The sequence below is a fragment of the Agaricus bisporus genome (genome assembly GCF_000300575.1).
Source record: "Agaricus bisporus var. bisporus H97 unplaced genomic scaffold AGABI2scaffold_15, whole genome shotgun sequence".
NCBI lineage: Eukaryota > Fungi > Basidiomycota > Agaricomycetes > Agaricales > Agaricaceae > Agaricus > Agaricus bisporus.
In genome coordinates this window covers 176730-198849 of record NW_006267350.1, presented here as the reverse complement: position 1 = coordinate 198849, position 22120 = coordinate 176730, and the positions used below count along the sequence as shown (strand labels likewise).

At 46.7% G+C, this 22120-nt stretch overlaps 7 protein-coding genes across 7 annotated transcripts; 4 read left to right on the top strand and 3 right to left on the bottom strand.

Moving 5' to 3' along the window:
• Positions 1-608: 608 nt before the first annotated feature.
• AGABI2DRAFT_122911 (hypothetical protein) lies at positions 609-3482 on the top strand (the record flags this gene model as incomplete). Its single annotated transcript, XM_006456974.1, has 2 exons — positions 609-677; positions 735-3482. The coding sequence occupies 2 exons, from the start codon at positions 609-611 to the stop codon at positions 3480-3482; spliced, it is 2817 nt and encodes a 938-aa protein (XP_006457037.1).
• Positions 3483-4191: 709 nt separating this feature from the next.
• On the top strand, positions 4192-5144 carry AGABI2DRAFT_122910 (hypothetical protein; the record flags this gene model as incomplete). Its single annotated transcript, XM_006456973.1, has 2 exons — positions 4192-4326; positions 4377-5144. The coding sequence occupies 2 exons, from the start codon at positions 4192-4194 to the stop codon at positions 5142-5144; spliced, it is 903 nt and encodes a 300-aa protein (XP_006457036.1).
• Positions 5145-5951: 807 nt separating this feature from the next.
• AGABI2DRAFT_212287 (hypothetical protein) lies at positions 5952-10671 on the top strand (the record flags this gene model as incomplete). The annotated part of the gene is made up of 19 exons (XM_006456972.1): positions 5952-6548; positions 6605-6673; positions 6727-6844; positions 6897-6962; positions 7011-7363; positions 7412-7644; positions 7696-8131; positions 8184-8608; positions 8658-8901; positions 8955-9101; positions 9156-9440; positions 9498-9545; positions 9597-9659; positions 9713-9871; positions 9926-9964; positions 10017-10055; positions 10105-10220; positions 10277-10356; positions 10421-10671. 19 exons carry the CDS (start codon positions 5952-5954, stop codon positions 10669-10671), a joined length of 3768 nt encoding a protein of 1255 aa, XP_006457035.1.
• A 517-nt stretch (positions 10672-11188) lies between these two features.
• Positions 11189-13202, top strand: AGABI2DRAFT_195933 (hypothetical protein). The gene is made up of 4 exons (XM_006456971.1): positions 11189-11240; positions 11295-11757; positions 11805-12599; positions 12656-13202. Exons 1-3 carry the CDS (start codon positions 11217-11219, stop codon positions 12575-12577), a joined length of 1260 nt encoding a protein of 419 aa, XP_006457034.1. The 5' UTR covers positions 11189-11216; the 3' UTR covers positions 12578-12599; positions 12656-13202.
• Positions 13203-13424: 222 nt separating this feature from the next.
• Positions 13425-15171, bottom strand: AGABI2DRAFT_195932 (hypothetical protein). The gene is made up of 11 exons (XM_006456970.1): positions 15080-15171; positions 14817-15021; positions 14732-14763; positions 14594-14682; positions 14404-14538; positions 14336-14354; positions 14242-14283; positions 14043-14187; positions 13928-13986; positions 13672-13867; positions 13425-13617 (listed from the first exon to the last, which is right to left on the bottom strand). The coding sequence occupies exons 1-11, from the start codon at positions 15147-15149 to the stop codon at positions 13455-13457; spliced, it is 1155 nt and encodes a 384-aa protein (XP_006457033.1). The 5' UTR covers positions 15150-15171; the 3' UTR covers positions 13425-13454.
• Positions 15172-15365: 194 nt separating this feature from the next.
• On the bottom strand, positions 15366-18066 carry AGABI2DRAFT_122906 (hypothetical protein; the record flags this gene model as incomplete). The annotated part of the gene is made up of 5 exons (XM_006456969.1): positions 15366-15764; positions 15822-16531; positions 16590-16792; positions 16853-17743; positions 17804-18066. 5 exons carry the CDS (start codon positions 18064-18066, stop codon positions 15366-15368), a joined length of 2466 nt encoding a protein of 821 aa, XP_006457032.1.
• Positions 18067-18532: 466 nt separating this feature from the next.
• Positions 18533-21483, bottom strand: AGABI2DRAFT_122905 (hypothetical protein; the record flags this gene model as incomplete). The annotated part of the gene is made up of 6 exons (XM_006456968.1): positions 18533-18895; positions 18950-19647; positions 19703-19899; positions 19956-20849; positions 20900-21200; positions 21252-21483. 6 exons carry the CDS (start codon positions 21481-21483, stop codon positions 18533-18535), a joined length of 2685 nt encoding a protein of 894 aa, XP_006457031.1.
• Between the last annotated feature and the right edge of the window lie 637 nt (positions 21484-22120).

The following is a 22120-nucleotide window of genomic DNA, read 5'->3' as shown; positions in this document are numbered from 1 at the left end:
ATGAAATATCATTAATTTATGGAGCCTGCAGGGAGCGCTGGAACTACGCGCGTTTGATAGAGTCCAAGCAACACGCGCGCAGCTGCTGTCATCGCCCTAATTAGTATACCAACACCGACTGTCCATGACTGTCAACAATGCCGATACTTCACCTATAAATTTACGTTCACATGTCCCTGTCCCTGCGCAAGGCTACAAACTAATTGTCGATGCTGGGAAACTCAAGGAAAACTGAAGATCACATATCCTGGCGAGTTCCGTGTCGTTCATCCTCCAACTGGGGATTCCTGGAGTCCACCGTGACCGTTGACGGCCGTCAGCGCGTCAACGGTCATGTTGCTTTTGAAAGGCGAAGTTTGGCTTGGCGCAGAAGGCGCGCATCAATGATGCCTTGTGTCGCCTGTCATGAAGGCATCAAAGCACGGTGGCGTCGATCATAGTGTTACGGTCTCTAGGGCATCAATTGTTCATTGTTCGGCTCTACTGTCTCAACAAAGCAAGATACAAATGCTTGATATATGTCAAATGTCAAAGGCAGTACGCTATCCCTCCCTCATTATCTTCTCTAAAATTTCCTCTTCAACCTCACGTTTATGGAATGCCACTACATGGCGCGATCGCATAGCTCTCTCGCGACAGAGACGCACTTGGGGAATACGAAGGGAAACATGCACAGGGTGAGTGAGAGTCCGACTAGCCAATTGGCGTTATAGCACCCATCTTTATACGAACAGGGATATCCCCTAGCGTCGTCTGCTTTTACCGCTCCGGGGGTAGCTTCTTTTTCAGTCAAATCCAGTGAAAATTTCTACGGTCAACCGTCTTGGACCAACTCAGAATCATGGTCCATCAAAAATTCGCCAGCATCCTTTGATACGGTTAATGCATCTCGTTCACATCTTCCGAAAAAACCATCCTCCGCGTCGCAAAAATCTTCAACAGAGTCTGGTAACTCCGAGCAGCTCATGATTGATTCAAGTAAAACATGTTCCCAAAGTTCGAAAGAGACTACCCTGCCTTTTCCGGATGGCGGGCTCGGGACCGAGAAGGGGAAAGAGAAGAAGACGAAACTGGGAAAGATGTGTAAAGGAGCCTCGAGATCAACGAAGGCGATATCGAGACTATTCTTCCATTCTCCCCGTTCCGGTCGCGTTGCTAAGCGCTCGTCGCTAAAACTGCCTCTTCCTTTCGTGGTCCCACCTGAAGAGGAACATGTTGTCGATCCATTTGCCTCGGGCAACTCTGTTGCTTCGTATGGCCTTTCTCCAGTGGAACCGCGCTCATCTATGAATCATCAACGGACCCATAGTTTTCCAGTAGCTGAATCCTCGCTCGCTGTTGATACTGTCAACTCTTCATTGCTGAGACCTCCTTCCATTTCTTTTCCGGGCATCTCTGATTCTCCCTCATCGGGAAAATCAAATCAACAGTTAGAAGGACAAAGTAAACGGGGGCGTAAAGTATCATTTCCTTCACGGGTTTGTGACTTGAGTAGTACGTCGTGGTCACCACCAGTCCAAAGACCTCGTGCAAATTCGGTGTCGACAACACGAAAAGTATTCCATGACGAGAATCCCCCACCGATACCACAAATATCTCGAGCAACAACCGCTCCTCGTCCACCGGTACCTGACCACGTCCTGGCGCAAATCTCCCCTTCAGTTCCCCATATCCCGCTGCATAAATCAATAACCCGTCAACGGACTAAATCCTTATCGCAAACAAGCTTCAAGGAGGATACCAGGTCGAGTTCTATCAATGGTCGCATGCGACCTCTCCCACCCATTCCAAACAGAGCCGATCGCGCACCTGCTGTACAAACTCAGGCTCAGCTTCATTCTGATGTCAATCCAAACATGGACATGAAACATGGGAGCAAGACACTTGTCATTGCATCATCGCCTTCGATGCCATCCTTGAAGGCAGGATACATAGCATCGCCTCGAGATGCATCAGTGGGTATAAGCGGGCAGCGACGGCAGGCTGGAAGCATTGCGAAACACAGGGGTCCTGTTCATGAACCACAAAACTATTCAAAACCAGAGAGACTTCCGAGGGCTCATGTGCCAACGTCCAGGTCGGTGCCGCCAGTGGCCTCGAGTGGAATTTCGGAGTGCATTTCTCGGAGAAGAGGTTCGAACTCATCCGGGGATGCTTCCCCATCTCCTTCTTTCCAACAGCATCAATCCATAAAGCCAATTCTTCCCCCGTTATTGACGCAGCATCTTTCAACCCCGGCTAACCCGAGCGACAGTAAATCAGTTAGCGGTAGTCCTGGAAGCCTTCAATGTCGTCTACCTCGTTCTCCGTCTCTTCCTGAACTTCGACACGGTTCTGCTGATGCACGTCCCGTGCCTCAACTTAGACCTAACTCTCATTCAAATGAGCTGCGAGGACTTCCGAGGAGCGTACATGTACGGTTCCCTTCACTGCCGACTCTCTCTAGGGATTCCGGGAATATGCCTCGGCCTCAAGCGTTACCGATTTGGATCGTTGATCGTTTGAAGTCGAGGGGTCGAGATTTCTCTCGTCCGACAAGTCGTCTGTCATCCACGGACTCGGCGTCATCAACCAAATCACCTTCATTAATCTCCGAAAAGGCAACTGCTTCGGGATCAAACACTCTCACATACTCTCTCACACATGCTTCCAATTATTCTGTGAAACGAGACTCAGGGTCCGAAACACATTCTTGTGCTCTACACTGCGAGCCCCTTTCAGTGGCACACGAGCGAAAGCCTACACCAGAAGCAATTACCTCTACATCCCGCAATAGCAATTCACACGTCTTCGTACACCCCTCAGTGCCCAGTATCAAATCTAGTGCTTTGAAAGGACAGTCACCTCATTCACCTACCACTTCTCTCCTCCAGAAAAGAAGGTGTCTCAGGTCTCCCTCTATGCCAGACCTTCGCGCGAGGGTTACTGCAAGTTCAGTTGCTTCCAGTGATGGTCGTAGTCAGCCCTCATTTTCCCCCATCCCTCATCAGATTCGCCATGCTCCGAGCCATTCCCATTCCCAGTCTATTCTTGCGCCACCAATACCGCCAATTCCCGATAATTACAAACTTCAAACTGCCATGAGTCCTAAACCTGACACAGCACCTCCTTTCGATACTACTTTCCGTCGACCAAGACCAAATCGCACTCGTCCAAATGAATTTTCGTACCCCCCGACAAAAAAGGCTGGAAAGCCATTCCATATGTATTCAAACAAAGAGTTGGAACAGGAGGATAACATGGTCTCTATGGGTACGCCTCCGAGATATCCGAGAACGCTCTCCATGATGATACCATCAAGTCCAGAATTTCATCGCCGGAGGATGTCAAACGGGTCCAAATCGATTTCTGCGAAGGGGCAAGGTGAAGATATACCGCCGGTACCTCCATTGCCATCCTCAACACCAATGCCAGCTTTGATTGCACCAAGGATACGGAATGTACCTTTGCATGATAAGTTTACGGTTGGCGCAGCGTTTTAGATGTCGTCTTTTCTTTGGATTTGTGTTAATGATCGTTATATTTACTTTTCAATTGCTATATAGTATTCCTACGTCATTTGTTCTTAAAGCATCACACTCATCTTGTTATTTTAGCACGAATTCGCGATATTAGATTCACAACTAACTTTCTCATTTTTTTTCTTGTAAGAACGATCAAAAATATGATCACGTTATCATGACCGATTGAACGAGAAAAATGTGATGAACGGAACTTTTTCACTGTACATCACGCGCTCATAACTTGTTCTAGCATTCTTCTCTCCTGAACATCAACTCCACCATGAATACTGTCAAGCGATACAAGAAAGTGAGCTGGATTATCCAGCATCAGCCATCTGCATCAGCACACAACGCAACATAATCATCAACCCATGAGTTGAGATGAAACAGCGGTGCTGATTGCACAGAGTCGTTTCGGAGAGATACTTCGCGTCACATCGTCGGCAAGACAATATCATTGATATCCACAGCCACGAATAGCACGTTACGCGCCCGGTATATAGGTGCAACTTGGTTCTGTGGCACGGAGTAGAGTGAGAGTGTCCTTGACGGGCTTCTCCTACCCATGACTTCATGAACTTTCGCCTTCCATCCATAGTGCGCCGGCCGCGGATCTTTTTTCACAACATTTCAATTCAATCTTCATCCCGTCTCATCCGTCTTCATATCTTGAATAGTCGACGTCGACATGCCTAAAAATTTATCTAATATTTGTATCCCTTCTCCGCTTACACTCACAGAAACTCCTCAGAATTGCCCACCCTCGGTACAGGGTCAAACCTTGCTCTATCAGGTTTATGACGACTACTTTAATATGGAAGAGGTGCGCCATGCAAATCTCGTTAGAACTTTACTGATCAAAAGAAAACATAGAATATATCAATAATGACTCCCCCTCTCAGAACAGCCGCTTCCAGAAGCCAAACGCTGGGTACTTTTGCGGACTTCAACGAGTTCTTTTTTGTCTTGAGTGCAAGCTCACCATATGATGCTACTTTCACGCCTATCTCGCCATTGAAAGCGGGAGACATACCAGAGGCTCTTTCACACCTACTCCCTCTGCCATCTAACTCGCTTCTCGATGTAATAAATATTACGGGACAATCTGAATCCCTCGAGCATCAGCCGACTGCGGACAATTCTACATCGACACAAACAGTATCTGTCTCTCTTCATACTCTTGTTGCATCGAAAAAAACCCCAAAAACAATCCGTCCTCTACCATCCAGACCAATTTCGCTGCACAACACCTCCGCAGCGACGATGTCGCCGGATTTTGGCGCTCAGCAATCCAATATCCCTACTTCACCTTTCGCGGAGATCAACCCTATCTCGTCACCCCCAAAAGTACCAGCGTTGTCGGCCCAAACTCTGACCTCGAAGTCGCAACCTCAACACGCAACCATGTACACACGAGGGTTTCCAACCCCCCACTTTGCATTGGCTAAACGACGTCGGTCGAGGCAATGCGGATGGACAGCCGTCAGAGGTTCGCCATCATGGGCCACATGGCCCGTGAGTCCAACTCCTTCGTCAAGACGTACTAGAGGTCGGAATTCACCTTTCCCGGCTCCTATTCAATATGATTTTGCGCCATCTTCTATTCCTGGTTCAGAAGGGACACCTTATTGTTATTTCTGATTATCGAGGACATTTTGAATTTATTTCAACTACGTGCTTATTATGCGTCGATATCTGGGATGTATGTATATGTTTTTGAAGATGAAGTGGCGTGTCCAAGCACTGAGCAAGTAGCTTCTGCATTTGTAGATAGTTGGTGAAACCAACGCCTACGTGAAAGTCGAGGTCAATTCATATCAGGATAATAAAATCGTTGTGGGGCTACCGTTCAATGGACGTGTTTTGCAACATCAGGTATGCGGATCATTATCAACCCTCTGTTTAGTTTCTCTGGTTCTAGAATGACCTTGCGGTTCCATTAGCTTGGCATTCGTTGGTCAAGTGCTTTCTGTTCGCTGTATTTGGAAATTTCCGGAGCTAATTATACATCAGGGTAATATCAATATGATTCATTGATTACGGAATGACGTCCCTTACAGGCCAGGTGATTACACTGATCAGGATTCGGAACAAGGACGGCAACCCATGGTTATGACCATGGGTGCACAGTGTGCCATGCTCAGGAAGCATAACTTAAGGTGCGAGGTGAATCGACGAGTAAGATTACACTAAGCGTTTCTCATGCTGTAGAGTCTCAGTGTATCTCACTTCAATATGATTTTGTGAGTAAGGATGAACACGCATTGATCCTTTCGGAAGTGACGACCCCTTTTCCTATATTTCAATATATCGTCACACACTCATACTGTTCTTTTCCGAATCCCAACTCTCCCGAAGACTGGAACCTGGCTCTCGTACTCCCTCCCAGGAGATACTTACTACCTTGTAGCGCTTCTTGTCCTAAGTTGTCCGATCCCACAGTTTCCAATGACCTCAACAAATCGTTATGAAAAACATACCCTCTTGATCGCTAACCGGGGAGAAATTGCTCTCAGAATCATTCGCTCTGCAAAGAAACTCGCTCTTCGGACCGTCAGTATTTATACGCCGGCAGATGCTACTGCTCCGCATGTCACCCTGGCTGATACTGCTGTGGCTTTACCCCTGCCGTCTGGTGCGAATGCCACGGAAGGCACGTCTTATCTTAACCCGGAGGCCATCCTTGAAATCTGTAAATCTCACAATGTTACGCTCGTTCACCCCGGATATGGTTTTCTTTCGGAAAATGCGGAATTCGCTGAGATGGTGGAGAAGGCTGGGATGGGCTGGTTAGGCCCCAGAGGGGAAACTATCAAGCTGATGGGACTGAAGCATTTGGCGCGTGATACTGTCAAATCTGTCGGTTTGGGAGTTGTGCCGGGGTCGGATGGACTTGTAGAAGGAAATGCTGAAGATATCGTGAAGAAAATTGGCCTTCCGGTAATCTTCAAGGCTAGTGCAGGTGGTGGTGGGCTTGGAATGGTTGTCTGTGAGAAGATGGAGGATATTGGAAGCGCATTTGAGGGTGCTCGAAGCAGGGCCAAGGTACGTTCCAGACGTTGCTTGCGACATGATTACGAGGAGTATTGAAGCTGTCGTAGACTCTGTTCGGTAATGATGGCGTGTTCATCGAAAGGTACATTCCTCGCGCAAGACATGTCGAAGTACAGGTGCGTGCATATGCTTGCTGTTCTTACAGAATTTAAGACATCTTGTCAATCAGGTTTTTGGTGATGGTGAAGGAAATGTCATCCACTTCAGAGAAAGGGAGTGTAGCACCCAGCGAAGACATCAGAAGGTCATCGAAGAGTGTCCGAGTCCATTCCTGGAGGAGCATCCTGGTTTGTGGAAAGGTTTATCCGTGTAGTACTCTCCAAACTGATTAGAAAATAGGTTTAAGGGAGAGGATGTGTAACGCGGCAGTCACCTTGTGTCGTGCAATTCGCTACGAATCTGCTGGTATTTATGCCAACTTGTATTAGAGGACGTTGACCTTATGATTGATAGGAACGGTCGAGTTCCTGGTTGACGACGCGAGTGGCGCATTCTATTTCCTGGAAATGAACACTCGTATTCAAGTGGAACATCCTATTACGGAGGTCACGCACGATAACCTCGACCTCATAGAAATGATGATCACCCATACCGTCGCGAAGAAAATCGGCGAGAGATCCCCGGTTATCATGGATCAGGCACACTGGGATAGCGTTTACAATAGCGCGAAAGCAAATGGCCGAGGGTTTGCTATTGAGGGACGCATTTACGCGGAAAATCCTGCGGAACGATTTTTGCCTTCTCCTGGGTTGTTGCAACACGTCAGGTTGGAGGAAAATTATCCTTGGCTAAGGATAGATAGCTGGGTGAGTCTTAATACACGTCATGCTGCGACGCGACTGACATAATTCAAGATCTCGACAGGTACCCAAGTGACTCTTCACTTCGATCCGATGCTTTCCAAGATTATTGTCAGTGGAAGAACACGTGAAGAAGCGATCTCAAGATTCCTGAAGGCCTTAGCGGAGTGTCAAGTCTGCGGTCCACCAAACAATATGGACTATTTAAGAGCGATTGCGACAAGCTCGACATTCATGGAAGGTAGACTTACGACTAGATTCTTGGATATTCTAGAGTATACTCCAAGGTATGAGCATTTGGTCCTCCCAAGAAATGATTTGTGTTAAGGATAATTCAGCGTCATGAAGGTGATGACGGCGGGTTTGGAAATGACAGTCCAAGATTTACCAGGACGCCTGACGGGTAAAGGTATTCCAAAGAGTGGACCCATGGATCCTATCGCTTTCTCTGTTGGAAATGTGTTGGTTGGAAACGACAGAAACACAGAGGGACTGGAAATTATCGTCGTCCCTGGAGTTCCTGCCAGATTCAAATTCACCTGTGGGGCCGTAGTCGCTATTACCGGAAGAGAAATCCAAGTTAAGTTAAACGGAAAGGGAGCAAATGCATGGTCTCGTTTAGTTGTTCCGGCAGATGGAATCCTTGAAATCAGTGTAAATACGGAGCGTGGTAGAGGTGGTTTGAGGTCGTATCTTGCCATCCTCGGTGGGTTTCCAAATGTACCCCAATATCTCGGTTCCAAGTCAACTTCCATGGGTTTGGGCGGTTATCAAGTATGTACACATTAGCTTCATTGAAATCCAAATTTTAATTTTACCTGTTCAGGGGAGGTCCTTGCTGCCCGGAGATATCCTTGCCTTACGAGACTCTCCTGAACTCCTTGTCTCCGACTATACACTTCCTCAAACAATTGTGCCCACTTACCCTCGTAATTGGATCGTTTATGTTCTAGCAGGACCTCAGGACGACGAAGAATTCGTGACTGAGGAAGGTGTCGCTCGTTTCTATCTAACTCAATGGCAAGTCAGTCCCTCGAGCGGTCGAACTGGCATCAGGCTAGAGTCTTCTGAAAAAATACGATGGGCGCGAGAGAGTGGAGGTCAAGGCGGTGGTCATCCGAGTAACATCCTCGATAACGCATACGCTCGTGGATCTGTTAACATCAACGGAGACACGCCCATTATTTTGGGGAACGAAGGTCCAGATATGGGTGGCTACATTTGCTTGTGCGTGGTAGCAACGGGGGAATTGTGCGTACATTTTTAACAGCTTAAAATAACGAGCTAATGTTGAGAATAGGTGGAAACTTGGTCAGATCAGCCCTGGAGACACCATCACATTCCGGCGCGTTTCTCCTGCTCAAGCCGCTAAAATCACGGAACATAATGACAATTATATTGCTGGTGTCGAAAATATTATCAAGGGTGAAGCGAACTCACACCTGGTATTATATGATGACAGTCTGAAAGACGAATATAACTCGCCCAAGCTATATCAAAGCCTGGCCTCAGAGGATGGAAAGGTTCCTTATGTATTACGTCAAGTATATTTTCCTAACGAAATCATGATATATACGTGACTGATAATGACTTGTAGGCGGGTGACTCTGCTATTCTGGTTGAATTTGGAATCATAGAACTGGATTTCTTCGTTCGAGCCAGAGTTCAAGTTTTGCTTGAAGAGATTCAAAACAGAAATATTGCTGGTGTTAACCAACTATGTCCTTGCATCCGTTCCATCATGGTACAGTTGAAAATTTCAACTTAGATTGTATCTTTTCGACTCATCTTCATTCAGATTCATTATGACAATCACCTTGTCTCTCAAGCCGACTTAGTTCAGCATATCCTTTCTGTGATCAAGACAATTCCTCGCGACCTCACTCACTTGTCATTCAAAGGGCGTCGCATTACTTTCCCTATAGTCCTCGATGATCCGTGGAGTAAGGAAGCAACGGAACGATACATGCGCTCAATCCGCGAGAAAGCAGTGTATCTTCCTAGCAATGTCGACTATATAGCAAACAACAATGGACTTAGTGGATCGAAAGAGGCGCTGGAGAAACTTGTGGCGTCAGACTGGGTGAGCGAATGGAACGTATATCGCTGATTTGATAGTATTTGACCTGAAGGCTTGAAGATCGTTTTTGGTGTTGGATTCTATCTTGGATGCCCATTTTTAGTGCCAGTACGTCGCATATTAACAATTCTAGGACATCTGTTGACTGGTGAAAATCAGATCGATCCCCGTTGTAGGTTGACAGGACAGAAACTGAACCCATCACGTACCTTTACCCCTCGAGTGCGTAATCATCATTGGCATCTAGGATTGACAATATACCGACTGAGTTTTAGGGTGCTGTTGGGATTGCGGGTCCCGTAACTGCGATATATCCTGTTGAATCACCAGGTGGTTATCAGCTTTTCGGTCGCACAATTCCAGCATGGCAAGCATGGGGTAAAGGTGGAGGTTTTTCACCTGAAAGGCCCTGGTTACTCGATCCTTTTGATCAAGTAAGTCTCGTGGCCAGGTATTTTAGTAAACATCAGGTTCTGAAATTCAGGTAGGTACGCTTCGAACCCGTGGATATTGAAACATACCAGAAGGTGAGACTTGATTGTGCGTTCTTCCAGAGTGTTGGCTTATTCGCGCCATAAGTGGGATATTCTTTATGAACAAGGCCGTTATCCATTTAAGGTCAATCCTTCACGACTTTTTCACGGTATCGTTGTCTAATACTCCGAAGATTGAACCAACGGTATTCTCTATGACGGAGTATGCCGCCATGGTCGGCAAGATACAAGATGAGGTTTCCACGTTCCGTGAACGACAGCTCAAAGCTATGAATACTGTAGGCGAAAGGTAGATCTCGTGAACATATGGATGACATGGGTAGTAACTGATATGTTTTGTTTAAGGGAACGTATTTTACTTTCCGAGTGGGAGAAAGAGAATTCCCAACGCGCAAGCCAGTCTGCCAATACTGAAGGGACTCAAGGTAAACAATGAATTCTGTCTGTCGTGGTTGTTTCGCTGATGGAATAAATATGAAATTTGATCAGGTGACGAAACGAACGTGCTAACTATAAAAACACCACTTTTCGCATCAGTATGGAAGATCTGTTGCAAAGTGGGGGATACCATAACGTCGCTAGACGAACCCCTTTTGATACTTGAAGCTATGAAAACTGAAATTCCGATCAAGGCAGAAGAAATCCATCTTGGTCAAAAAATCAAAGCATTTGGACCGGCGATGAAAGAAGGAGCGCTTGTGAAGCCAGGAGACGTGCTTATTACTGTGATTACTGTGTAGGTGACTCAAAGCGATGATACTATACTATGTGAATACTAGGCAACGGTGAATGCAACACAAGCACTATAATATTGTCACCAAAAGAGGCAAATATATTGAGTTAAGCGCTGGTTGGGGTGGAAATTAGATCGTAACTAAGCCTCTAAAATTGGAAATGACAGAGTCAAACTTCGTCATTGGACGTCAGATAACGGCTTTGATAGGTTTCAGGACAGAGCACTTTTGTTGTATAATTTACGTCGGTCTGATTCACTCTTAACAGCCCCGCACAGCCGGGCTTATTATAGTCGTAACATCCATAATTCGGTTATTATGGCGAAGTTTACTGCACGGAAAAAAGTGACGGAGATAATTCAGCTCGAGTAACCTATGTACGTCTTTGCAGTTGGGGTTTTTAGACCCTGCTGGTGAGAAATTTGGGAGATGTTTGATCAACGCTGGAGGATGATGGAAGTGGCGGTGGTATGGGTACGGGTGTGGGGCGCTGACTAAGCGAGGTACAGCATTCTGGTCTCCTTCATTTGCTGACTGGCTCAAGTATCATCATGAACACCATGGCCGACAGAAAGGTACGGGCTTTTTCATCCGTATATTCAGTCATTTACGGTCCAAATACTCCACAGATTCCCAACTCACCGCCGAACAAGGTGGCCATGTCGAGAGCACTCGGAGCAGCGTTCCTGAATCATCAAGTTGAACAATTGGAAAAGTCGGTGTCGGCCAATAACCCCTCGTCTGGCAACTGGAGGGATCGTAAATATGTTTCTGTGAACCAGTATACTGCGCCTGCGCAAAATGCTGGGAGGCGCACTCCGATGGCTCCCGGTATCAAGATTGTTCACAGGAGGAAAGGCGGTGATGCGCCATCAACCGCGGGCAAAGAGAAGCCTGCTGCCAGGGAAGTCGAGGAAAAGAAACATACGGTACATCATAGCGCCCCGGCCAAGACTGTCCACGACAGCGACCGGGGGGACAAGGATGCCGACATCGTGGTCATTGACGCCAGCGTGTTGGTTCATGCACTTTACCAGGTCAAGAAGTGGTGCAGAGATGGCCGTAAGGAGATTCTTATCGTCCCCCTCGAAGGTAAGCTCGATCTCGCTGTAACTTCAGGTCGCTGATCATGGTGATAGCACTTAACACCCTTGACTTATTGAAGAAGGGTACTAGTCCCCTTGCTCAGCGCGCTCGTTCTGCTTCACGCACCCTCGAAGCTCAAGTTGGCACCAACCCTCGCATTCATGTTCAGAGAGATGAAGCCTTCGTTCTTTGGGATCGGATCCCTGTCAAAGACGTCACTAGCGACGATGAATCAGACTCAAAAGCCGCACCATCTCCCGAATGGCTTCGTCGTACCATTTGTTGCGCTCGCTGGGAGGTTGAAAATGCCAGCCTCACCATTCACCCCGATGGTAACAGCCGCTCATCCGAAGAAGTTGTCGATGAAAGCAAAAAGTATAAGGTTGTACTTGCTGTTCTCGCTGGTTCTCCTAACCTTTCTCCTTTGAACCATGCTTTAAAGCTCGCAGACTCGAACGATACCCCGATGGCACCTGTCCCTCTTCCCGCCCCTTCTGTTCCCCATGTCAACAAATTTGAGGCGAGATCGTCTGGAGTCCTTGTTACCAAATGGGCTGAGAAGGTTAGCATTGAATTATTCCCGGTTGAACCGACCCTTCCCGGACGGGGTGCCGGTGGCGATGAAGACGAACGCCCAAAACGTACTCATCATTCTCACCATGGACCGAAGCCTAGGCGCACTTGTAATACCGACCACGCTCATCCGGTTAAACCCAGTCTTGTTGAACGTCCCCCCGCTGTCATGGCTATGATGGAAAGGGTGTCTCAGCCTACTAGTGTCGTCCGTGTCCTCGCTCGCGGAGAGAAATTGGATCCCGATACTTGAGATGACCAATAGCGCCAAGATGGTAAGCTGTCTTGTCGTCTATCTAGCAAGTTGCTTTGACTCATTGATTATAAACAGCAGATAGAAAGACTGTGTTGATCCATTTGGTCGACTGCGTTACCGCCCAGTCGCCCCCGCTTCACTCTCGAGCACACGAATCAAGCGTTTCCAAACGACAATGGGGTTCAATATCCTTTTGTTTCCAAGCTTCCCGGCGTCTCAGACTCAACGAATTCTCTTTGTCAACCTTTTACAACGAAACGGAAACGGAAAATGAAAAGGAAGTCGCGATTATGCTTTTTTTCAATGAACGTTCCGGGATCTGCTGAATTGGAATTGGGAACGTATTTTCAAACGCGTTGGTGCTATTTTTTTCGAGATACGATGAATAATCTACGGATATGCCTTTGGGTTTGTTTGGCGCGGGGGGGACTATTCATTTGAAGGAGAGGAGTTGAGTCTACTCGGGTCTTCAGGATACATTCTATCCCTCTTCTCTTTCTCCCTCTCTCCCCGTTCAGATTTTTTTTGATTCCCTCTGTATACTTGCCAGAACAATTTTTCCTTTCAGGCTACATGTTTGCTGTCGTCTACTACCATGATATGAATTGTAACACTAGCCCCACCCCTTCCTCATGTCCATTCTTCTTTCAAGGCGTGTCTTATATTTAGACCGTCTTTCTGTATGCGCTTCGTATAATGCTATATGATTTTGACTTCAGAAGTTTGATGCTTGCTGGACCCTTTGCAGGTGTAGACCTGCAATTAAGCGGTTACTGATTCCATGGACAAGCAAATCATTTGTAAATCATTATGCATCCCTGACAGAAGTCGTTTACGAAATGCATCAATAGCACAATGACGTGAAACAGCTGATTTAATGTCCCAAAGTATTATCAAGCCAAACATGTGCCCTCGTTTGACCTTCCTCTAGTCTAATCCAACTCTCGACCTTTGGTTTACCTTTACCATTACCAGGAGCGTGGAAGACGATGTTACGAACTCCATAACCCCATGAAGAATCGCCATAGCCACCATACCTGCATTAATACGCCATCAAGTAAAAATAAAATTCAACAGCAATCAACACCTACCCGGAGTGTTTATCGAAACAGAAGACGACGTCTTTAGTCGGTTCACGTGCACACCATTCGTTACCGTGGTCATGACCCGAAATAAAAGCAACAATATTTTTGATGTTCTTATTCGCCGAGTCCCAGAAAGGGGTATCTTGCGCAGGCGGAGACGTGCTCGAGGTAGATTGGGCAGATCCGGTGCCGAGTACGTCCGCTGGAAAAATAATCTCTTTAGTCTGTTGCTTTCCGGTTATGCTTGATTTGAAAGAGATACCATTTAGTCCTGGATTCTTCTCGGGGGTTATTGTCTTCTGAACTGGTTGCATTACGTGACTGTATCATATAGAATCATGAACTTGTAAGGATAGAAAGGAGAACTTTGGACAGACGGAGGGATATGGACAAATGCCAGCGCAGAACGCTGCTCTCCCGGACCCCAAACTTCGTCCATGAGTTTTGTTTCGGATTCGATCCAATCAGCAACAGACGCGTCGACCCAGTCTGCAGCGGGTTTATTCTGGGGTGTTACGCCACCTATCGAAAAACTCATGAAGGGAGTCACTAGGTGAGGCTGAGAACGTTACGAACCGCGAGAATCAAAGAACCAAATAATAAGATAAGGAGCGTTATCTAACAAAAATTCATCTCGAAGGACAAAACAGAATGTATTAGAAGAACACACCTGATTTTTTCTTGTAGATCTACACGATATAAGCAACTTGTCAATTCTTGATTGTCAAGTTGACTTACAGGAACCCAGTAGTTTCCGGCTCCGCCTTCGCCACCAACGCCAGGCGCAGAGAATCGCGTGTAACTGAGAGGTGCAACTTGTTGTTCACGGGCAATTTCTTCGGCATGAGTGATGTTGACTTGATTGTCGTGATTCTAACAAGTACACCAAGTCAGCGGTACGATGTGCGCGATATTTGGAACTGCGCACCCCGTGGGCTGAAGAGAAAGGAACTCGGGCGGCATTCAAGGGAGCAACAATTTCATCGATTAACCTTGTTGCATTTTCCCTGAATGTGTCTAATTTATCTGAGTATCTTTCTTTCAATAGTCTCGGGAATATGCTCACTTTCTCCCGTAATGAGATCTCCATTCAATACACTGAAACATCATTCAGGCCGTGATGGGTATACAGGCGATCGAAGTATACGTACGCATAGTCAGGATTTTCATCCTTCAAGACTCGTTTCATGACCCTAGTGCTATTCGAATCCTGTTGCGGACCCCATACATCCCATGGGTTTTCCCCGAAGTGGAGGTCAGAAAAGACAGTGATTTTTAGAGTACCATCATCTTTGAAGGTAATACGAGGTTTATGGGGATAAGGGTCCAAGAGTTCGCTCGGAGTTGTTCTTTCGGCTAGTTGTCACGGGATATTGGTATGTTTGACAGAAGGAATGAGTAGAGTTCAACATACGGAACTGAGTAGGCCATGCTAGAACGCCTAGTAAGTTGAACAAGAGGAAGAAACCGGGGCGGAGGACCATTGCTACCCTCTCCTGACCGCAAGTTGCTGGGGGAAAGACAGAAACCAAGTTTAACATTTTAAATGCCACAGTGTATTAACAGTGGGACACGTGCCCCGGGGGCGAACGTGCGGGATGTTTAGGCCCTGCCATGCCAGGGTCTATCAAGCTAGAACCCTACTGGTACATTGACAGAACAATACAAATCCCAAAGAATCTGAGGAAACCTAAACCTAATTAAATCCTAGTTCTTTTCCTAGTACAACTCCGAATTTGTTCAAGTTGCTCTTGCCCCCTCTTTCTCTTCCTGGTCTCCTTCCTCTCGCTCCCACGACTACTGGCAGCACATAACTCTCGCCAATTCTTCTCCTCTGCTTCAAGAATCCTTTCAGGGGAGAGGTCTCTGGTGATTTCCTTGACCAACTCCATTTTCAAAGTCGCGAAGGGGTGGCCATCTTGATCGGGATCCTCGCTTGTGTAAATACCCATCGGCGCTGGAAATGAAACGACGACACGTAGTAAGCTATACTTTCCAGCATCCGACCTTCTAGCGGGTAATGCGAGCAGGTGTTCCGAGATTTTGTCATGTATATCAGTATCATCTCCTTCGGTAACGGGTGAATGTGGTTTTCCGTGCTGCATATAAAAGAATGAGCCAATGGAATTCTTGATCGTCTTGGGTCGAAAGCAAACCTTATTGGAGAAGTATTTCGAGGGCGTCACGCTTTTCATGGCATTAATGGCGTTCACCTTCATGATCGTCCTTTGCTTGGACCACTTCGACTGAAGGGCCACCCAAATACGGCTCCCATCCTCGATCTCCAATACAAACAATACATCTGGTTTCATCCATGGGTGCGGGAAGCAGAATGTAGCGCGATCATGATGTTGCAACCATGACAAGGTTGCTTTCGCCTCATACAATGCAGCGATACCAAGAGTCGCCGAAGGAGCGACGAACTCCGGACCGCAGAAAGACGAGCCACAGATCTCAACTTTGCCTGTGTCATCACGAAAGACGGAGACTAGTCGTGCGTTCATGTCAGCCCAGGATGGTTTTGTGCCGTGAAACTCGAAAACCTCACTAAGGCGACGTTGTTTCGAGAAGATGAGGTCAAGAGCGACAGCGATAAACTTTTCGAAACCGTTGTTATTTTCGGTATTCCTGCGGATGTCTTTTGCTACAGCCTTGTATGCCGATTGATGATTCGTATTCATCCATTGGACAGCAGCCAGAACGGCTAAAGGTTCGTCTATCAAGACTCCTTGCTGTTTTGAATCTAGAACTCGAGCAAAACCATGCTCGATACACAGCATATCATCCCTGCCAATGCTTCGTGGGCCCTTGGAGCTCAGTAAGTTGTCAATTATGACACCATGGGCGGTTGCAAGCAGGTCACTATCTATGCAAGTGATATAAGTATTTCTCATCGTCGCGAACTTGACCTTGTTCGAACTCACTCTTCTTAAGTTCGAAAAATTCGAGTCGACCTTGAGAAAACGTTCGCGTTTCCGATTGCCGTCCTTCGTTTTCAACGTATTCTACGGCATCAGATATTGTAACCCCCCCGGTAATATGTCGAACGTAGTCACGAAGAAGCGTATGTGGCTGTCGAAATTTGTTACAAATGAGTTCCTCCACATACCCAGCCGTAAACTGGTGACTAAAGATCTGAAATTACAGATATGTTCTGTTCAGAGAATATAAAGAAACAGTTACGCACCGGCCGCGTAGCCAGTACCCCACTCTATTTAATAATCGCACCCCGGACCCGGACTGAATTAAAGATGTAGGCAAATACTGCATTAAAAATAGCTTTTGTGCCTCCAACGTGGTGAAGGCACCAGTTTCCGTATGTTCTCGATACATGGATATCTTCCTAAGGGCTGGGGTAATTGCCGATTTTACGCTCTTCCTCGAAATTCCCGTCGCGGTAACGACCATAGACATAACAACGTATTTCCCCCGGAGCTGTCGCTCCCAAGCATGTATAATCTCCATAAGGATAGGCATATCACCGTCATTTTTATCATTGGAACGAAAAGCATGCTTGTGCTGAGATGCGGCGAACTGGGCCTCATCTAAGACACAGAACAATGGTGTTTGTCCCTTAGTCCCTTGCATCTCGGGGGCAAGTAGGTCACGTATACGGTGCATGTAAAATTTTGAGCGTGAGGTGACCCAGCTATCAGATGCCCTTGATAATATAACAGCTAGTTCGTCAAAAATATCCCGACCTTTGGGATGCCCTAGCTTCGGAACAACCTGCAAAAGCAACCAGCACTTTTTATACTCGTTAAGAGGCAAGTCAGAATCTCTACAGAGATTCACTTTTTCAAGAAATAGGGTAAATATGATCAGTCGAGCAAGAAGAACTCGACGGAAGGTCGTACTAGCAATCCGGCGATTATTATCGAGTGCTTCATTGTAGTTGCTAGAGCTAGGTAGAGGAAGAGGGGAGTAGGATCCAGGATCTTGAATACGTTGCTGAACGTCGATGGAACCCACAGGTTGGCTTGAATCGACGCAAGAAGTGAAGTAAAATCCCCAGTTCTGACAAAGTCCCTCGAGCAAAAGTCGCGTTTTCCCAGAGCCGGACGTATTAAAAAAAAAACTTCGGGGTCATCAAAATCTGAATCTGTGCGCAGACTACAGAGGAAGCTGAGGCACCCACGTGTGGCAGTTATGCATGAAAATATTTTCCAGCCGTTTTTGCAAATCAGGATCACGGGGAAAACGTCCCAAATTGTGAAGAAGAAGGGACGGCTTCCCACCCAAAACCGGAATTTCGAGATTTGCAAAATGACGTTGGTCTTCCTGAGTGACATACTCGCCTTCAAACTGCCATATGGGTATCGGGACATGCTCTCCGACGGCTTTCGATATGCAGCCATCGATTCCACATATGAAATCCCGGACAGCGTCCTGCACCGACATTCAGAGGGCGTGAGGTCGGAAAGGTAGCAAGTAAAGGTTGAGTACCTGGGCCCTGCGATTCGAAGAAAATCCTACTCCAGTACGCGTGTTAGTTTTCACACGTCCACGATCATTGACCAGCTATTTTCCGCCGAGCCCGCTGCGCAAAGGCATTGCCTACCTTATGAAACTTCCGGGAATGATTGATGATATGATTGATGATCGCTCCAGTCTCCCGGTCTCCTACTAGCATCCTTGCCGCAGCGCTTGAACTGAAAGCCACGGGTCACAGTGAAAAACTCAGTGGTCATGCTGAGGTAGCATTTTCTTCTCTTTAGACCTTTCACATGTTCGTCAGCTATATTCTTTTTAGGTATATTGATACAAAGTGGTCATACGCCACATTACACTGCTTCGTTGGCACTGAGTTGCTTTTAATCCTTCAAGACTCCCGTTACGAGGTTGAGGACCGTACATCCAAACTTGATTAGATTTTGATTCTTTTCTTGGCACTCTGACTTCGTTTTTCTTTCTCCTTTTTCCTCTTCCCATTAGTCTTTTTCACCTCTTGAACCTCCTGTGCCTTTGTTTTCCTAAGAATATTGCTAGGGGAGAGTTTCTCAGTAATTTTATTGACGAGTTCCATATTCAGAGTCGCGATGGGGTGTCCGTCTTGATCGGGATCCTTTTCTATGCACCGTTTCATCTTTGCTTGGCCTGGAAATGAGGCAACGACACGTAGTAAGCTGTATTTTCCTGCTTCTGTCTTTTTTCTAGGCAACGCGAGCAAAAGCTGCGAGATTTGGTTATGTATATCGGGCTGGGAAGCGGGTAGAAAAGGTTGTCCATTCTGCGTAAGGAGTGAGTTCACTAAACTGCTCTTCGGCATTATTATAACGCCGACCTTGTCTAAAAAATATTTTGAGGGCGTCACACTCTTCATAGCATGCAGGAGGAGTTGTTTGGAGAGCTGCTCCCCTCGGCACCACTTTGTCTGTAGGGCAACCCAGATATGGCTCCCGTCCGAAAGTTTTAATACAAATAATACGTCCGGTCCCATGGATCGGTGTGGAAAACAGAACGGAGTATGAAAACGATGCCCCAGCCAGGACAAAAGCAATTCCGGATCTTTTGTGTTGATGCCAAGGGACACTGAAGGAGCGACGAACTGAGTAAAAGATGAGACGCTAGACTCAATGTTGCCTGTTTCTTCACAAAAGACAGAAACCAGCTGCGCTTTCATATCAGCCCAGGCCGGTACTGTCCCGTGAAAGTTGAAAACATTGCTTAGACAATGCTCTTCCGAGAAGATGAGATCAAGGCAGAAAGCGATATAATTTTCGAAGCCATTATAGTCTGAGTTGTGTGTTCGGATGTCTCGTGCGAGGATCTTGTAATTCGATTGATGATTGGTATTCATCCATTGGATGGCAGCGAGAAGGACTAAGGGTTCGTCTATGGAGACGATTTGGGTCTCCGAATCCACAAATCGAGCAAAACCATACTCGACATACATTGCTTCGTCCCCACCTATGGACGGTGTAATGGACCTCATTAAGTAGTGAGTCGTAATTTGATGTATGGTTGTCAGCATGTCAGTATCTATGCAAACGATATGAGTATTTCTTTCTAGCGCCGAAATCTGGTTCGAACTCACTCTCCCTAAGTTTGGAAAAATCGAGTCGATACTGAGAAAGCTTTGGCAGGTCCTGTTGTTCTTCGTGTTCAACGTATTTATCCGCGTCAGATATTGAAAATTTAGTAAAGTGTTGGACGTAGGCATTAAGGAGTCTGTGCGGCTGACGGAATCCATTACGAATCAATTCTGCCACGTATCCGGCTGTGAAGCGGTGGCTAGAAATTTGAACCATTGGCATCTGCTCTGGGGGTGGAAAGACGCAGATACGTACCGGCCGTGTAACCAGTACCATAATCTATCCAATAATCGCATTCCGGACTCCGACTGAACCAAAGATTTAGGCAAGTATTCGGTTAAATACTGCCGTTGTGTTTCCGGTGTGTCGAAGGCACCGGTGTCCGAACACCATCGATACCTGGAGTCCTTCATGATGGCTGAGGTCATTGCTGAGTCTACGACATCCTTCGAGATACCCGTCCCCGCGACAACCATAAAAACGCCTTGCCCGCAGGACTGTTCCTCCCACGCACGTACTATTTCTCTGAGGATAGGTCTAGAACAATCATTCTGGTCGGAACGAAAAGAATCTGTGTGTTGAGTTGCAGCGTATTGGGCCTCATCTAAGACGCAGAAAAAAGGTGTTTGCTCTTGAAACCCTTCCTGCTCCGAAGCGCTCAGTTCCCGTGCGCGTTCCAAATAACTTTGTGAACTGGAAGTTACCCAGTTGTCGGATGCCGTTGATAGTAAACTTGCAAGTTTGTCGAAAATGTCCCAAGTTTTGGGGTGTCCTAGCTGTGGCAAAACCTGTAAAAGCAACCAGCGCTTCTTATACTCGTCGAAAGATGAGTGAGGATCTCTGCAAAGATCCATTTTTTCGGCAAACAAGGTAAAAATGATGAGACGAGCGAGAAGAACTCGACGGAAGATCCTACGGGCAATGCAGCGGTTCCGGCGTAGTGCTGTTGCATAATTATTAGAATTGGGGGAAGGGAGATTGAAGTGGAATCGAAATGAATGGGGGATATAAGCCTGGATACTTTTCTGAACGTCGCTGGAACCCAGTTGACTTGAATCAACCAAAGAAGTGAAATAAAATCCCCAGTTCTGACACAGGCCCTCAAACAGAAGTCGCGTTTTCCCGGAACCGGACGTATTGACCAGAAATCTTGGGGGCTGTCAATTTCTGGGCCGATAATCAGAGGTAGAGTCACCCACGTGTGGCTGTTGGGCACAAAAAGGTTTTCCAGACGTTTTTTCAAAATAGGGTCATTGGAAAAACGACCCCAATTGTGAAGTAGAAGGCTTGGCTTGCCCCCTAAAGCTGGAATTTTGAGATTTGCGAGATGACGTTGGCCTGCTTGAGATACATTCTCGCCGTTGAATGACCATATGGGTATCGAGGTATGCCCCGCGACAATTCGGGATACGGGGTCTTCTATCTCCTGTAAGAAATCCTGGACAGACTTCTCAACTTGACAATCGGGTGAAGGGGATCCGAAAGCACTATTATGGGATGCTATATAAGACGAAATGAGACGCGTTAAACATGTGTATAATACAGGCGCACCCCAATTTCGGATAATGTCATAACTGCCTGTAGAGTGTGCACGTTTCAAAGCAGTGTGCAAATTCGTGTCCGCGGAAAGAGCGTCGAGACACGCTGGTTGTGTTGAATATTGCGCTTGTCGGGTAGACCGCCAGAGTTTCCATAGGATAATGGATGCCTCTTCCGGGCTATCCGCGTTGAATTTTGCGCAGTCAGCATGTATTTGCGCGTCATTCGGCTCATGTTCTACCATTCAGAGCGGCCGAACTTCACGTTTGAAAGGTAAAATAAAGGGGCGTTGAGCGCTTTCAACAAAATTCCGTCACAACTTCATTTGGTTTGTTTAAATTGATTTTCTCACGTCCATGATGCTTCTTGATTGGTCGGCAATGTTACCGGCTTTCCTAACCCCCCGAACCGTGTACAGCAAAAACATATTTTAGGATGTTCTGCCCAGCTTTATAAGTGTTGCACGGGATTCATGAAGATCTCAGATGATTGCTCGGAAGCCCATATGCGGGAGGGAGACTACTCGTTTTTCAGATATACGACACACCGCGGGTCTAAGCAATAAACAAGAATGTTGTAATATCCCTCGACGGCGACTTCTCATCCGATTTTGAGCATTAGTGTTGATGCCACTTAGATTCGATATATGCTGAAACCCAACTTGTGCATATGTGAACGTACTAGGTTATTTCCGTGCACCAATGATGGTGGGACTGTATAAAGTAAAGCCTTGTGCATGATTAATGAAGCTGATCGGACTCGCTGGGCATTGGGGAAGTATGGGTAAACTTCAATCAAGTTCGAACGATAACCGCCAGGCGTGTAATGTATATCGCGCTTTCAATGGAAGGAAGGTCGAGGCTGTGATGCAGCGATGCTTG

Bases quoted from the DNA above. Each gene is read 5' to 3' on its own strand.
- AGABI2DRAFT_195933 (XM_006456971.1), top strand. From the start codon at position 11,217: ATGAACACCATGGCCGACAGAAAG. The intron at 11,241-11,294 runs GTACGGGCTTTT...AATACTCCACAG, and splicing joins ACACCATGGCCGACAGAAAG to ATTCCCAACTCACCGCCGAA. The intron at 11,758-11,804 runs GTAAGCTCGATC...TCATGGTGATAG, and splicing joins TCTTATCGTCCCCCTCGAAG to CACTTAACACCCTTGACTTA.
- AGABI2DRAFT_195932 (XM_006456970.1), bottom strand. From the start codon at position 15,149: ATGGTCCTCCGCCCCGGTTTCTTCCTCTTGTTCAACTTACTAGGCGTT. The intron at 15,022-15,079 runs GTATGTTGAACT...CGTGACAACTAG, and splicing joins AGCATGGCCTACTCAGTTCC to CCGAAAGAACAACTCCGAGC. The intron at 13,868-13,927 runs GTATCTCTTTCA...TTATTTTTCCAG, and splicing joins GAAGAATCCAGGACTAAATG to CGGACGTACTCGGCACCGGA.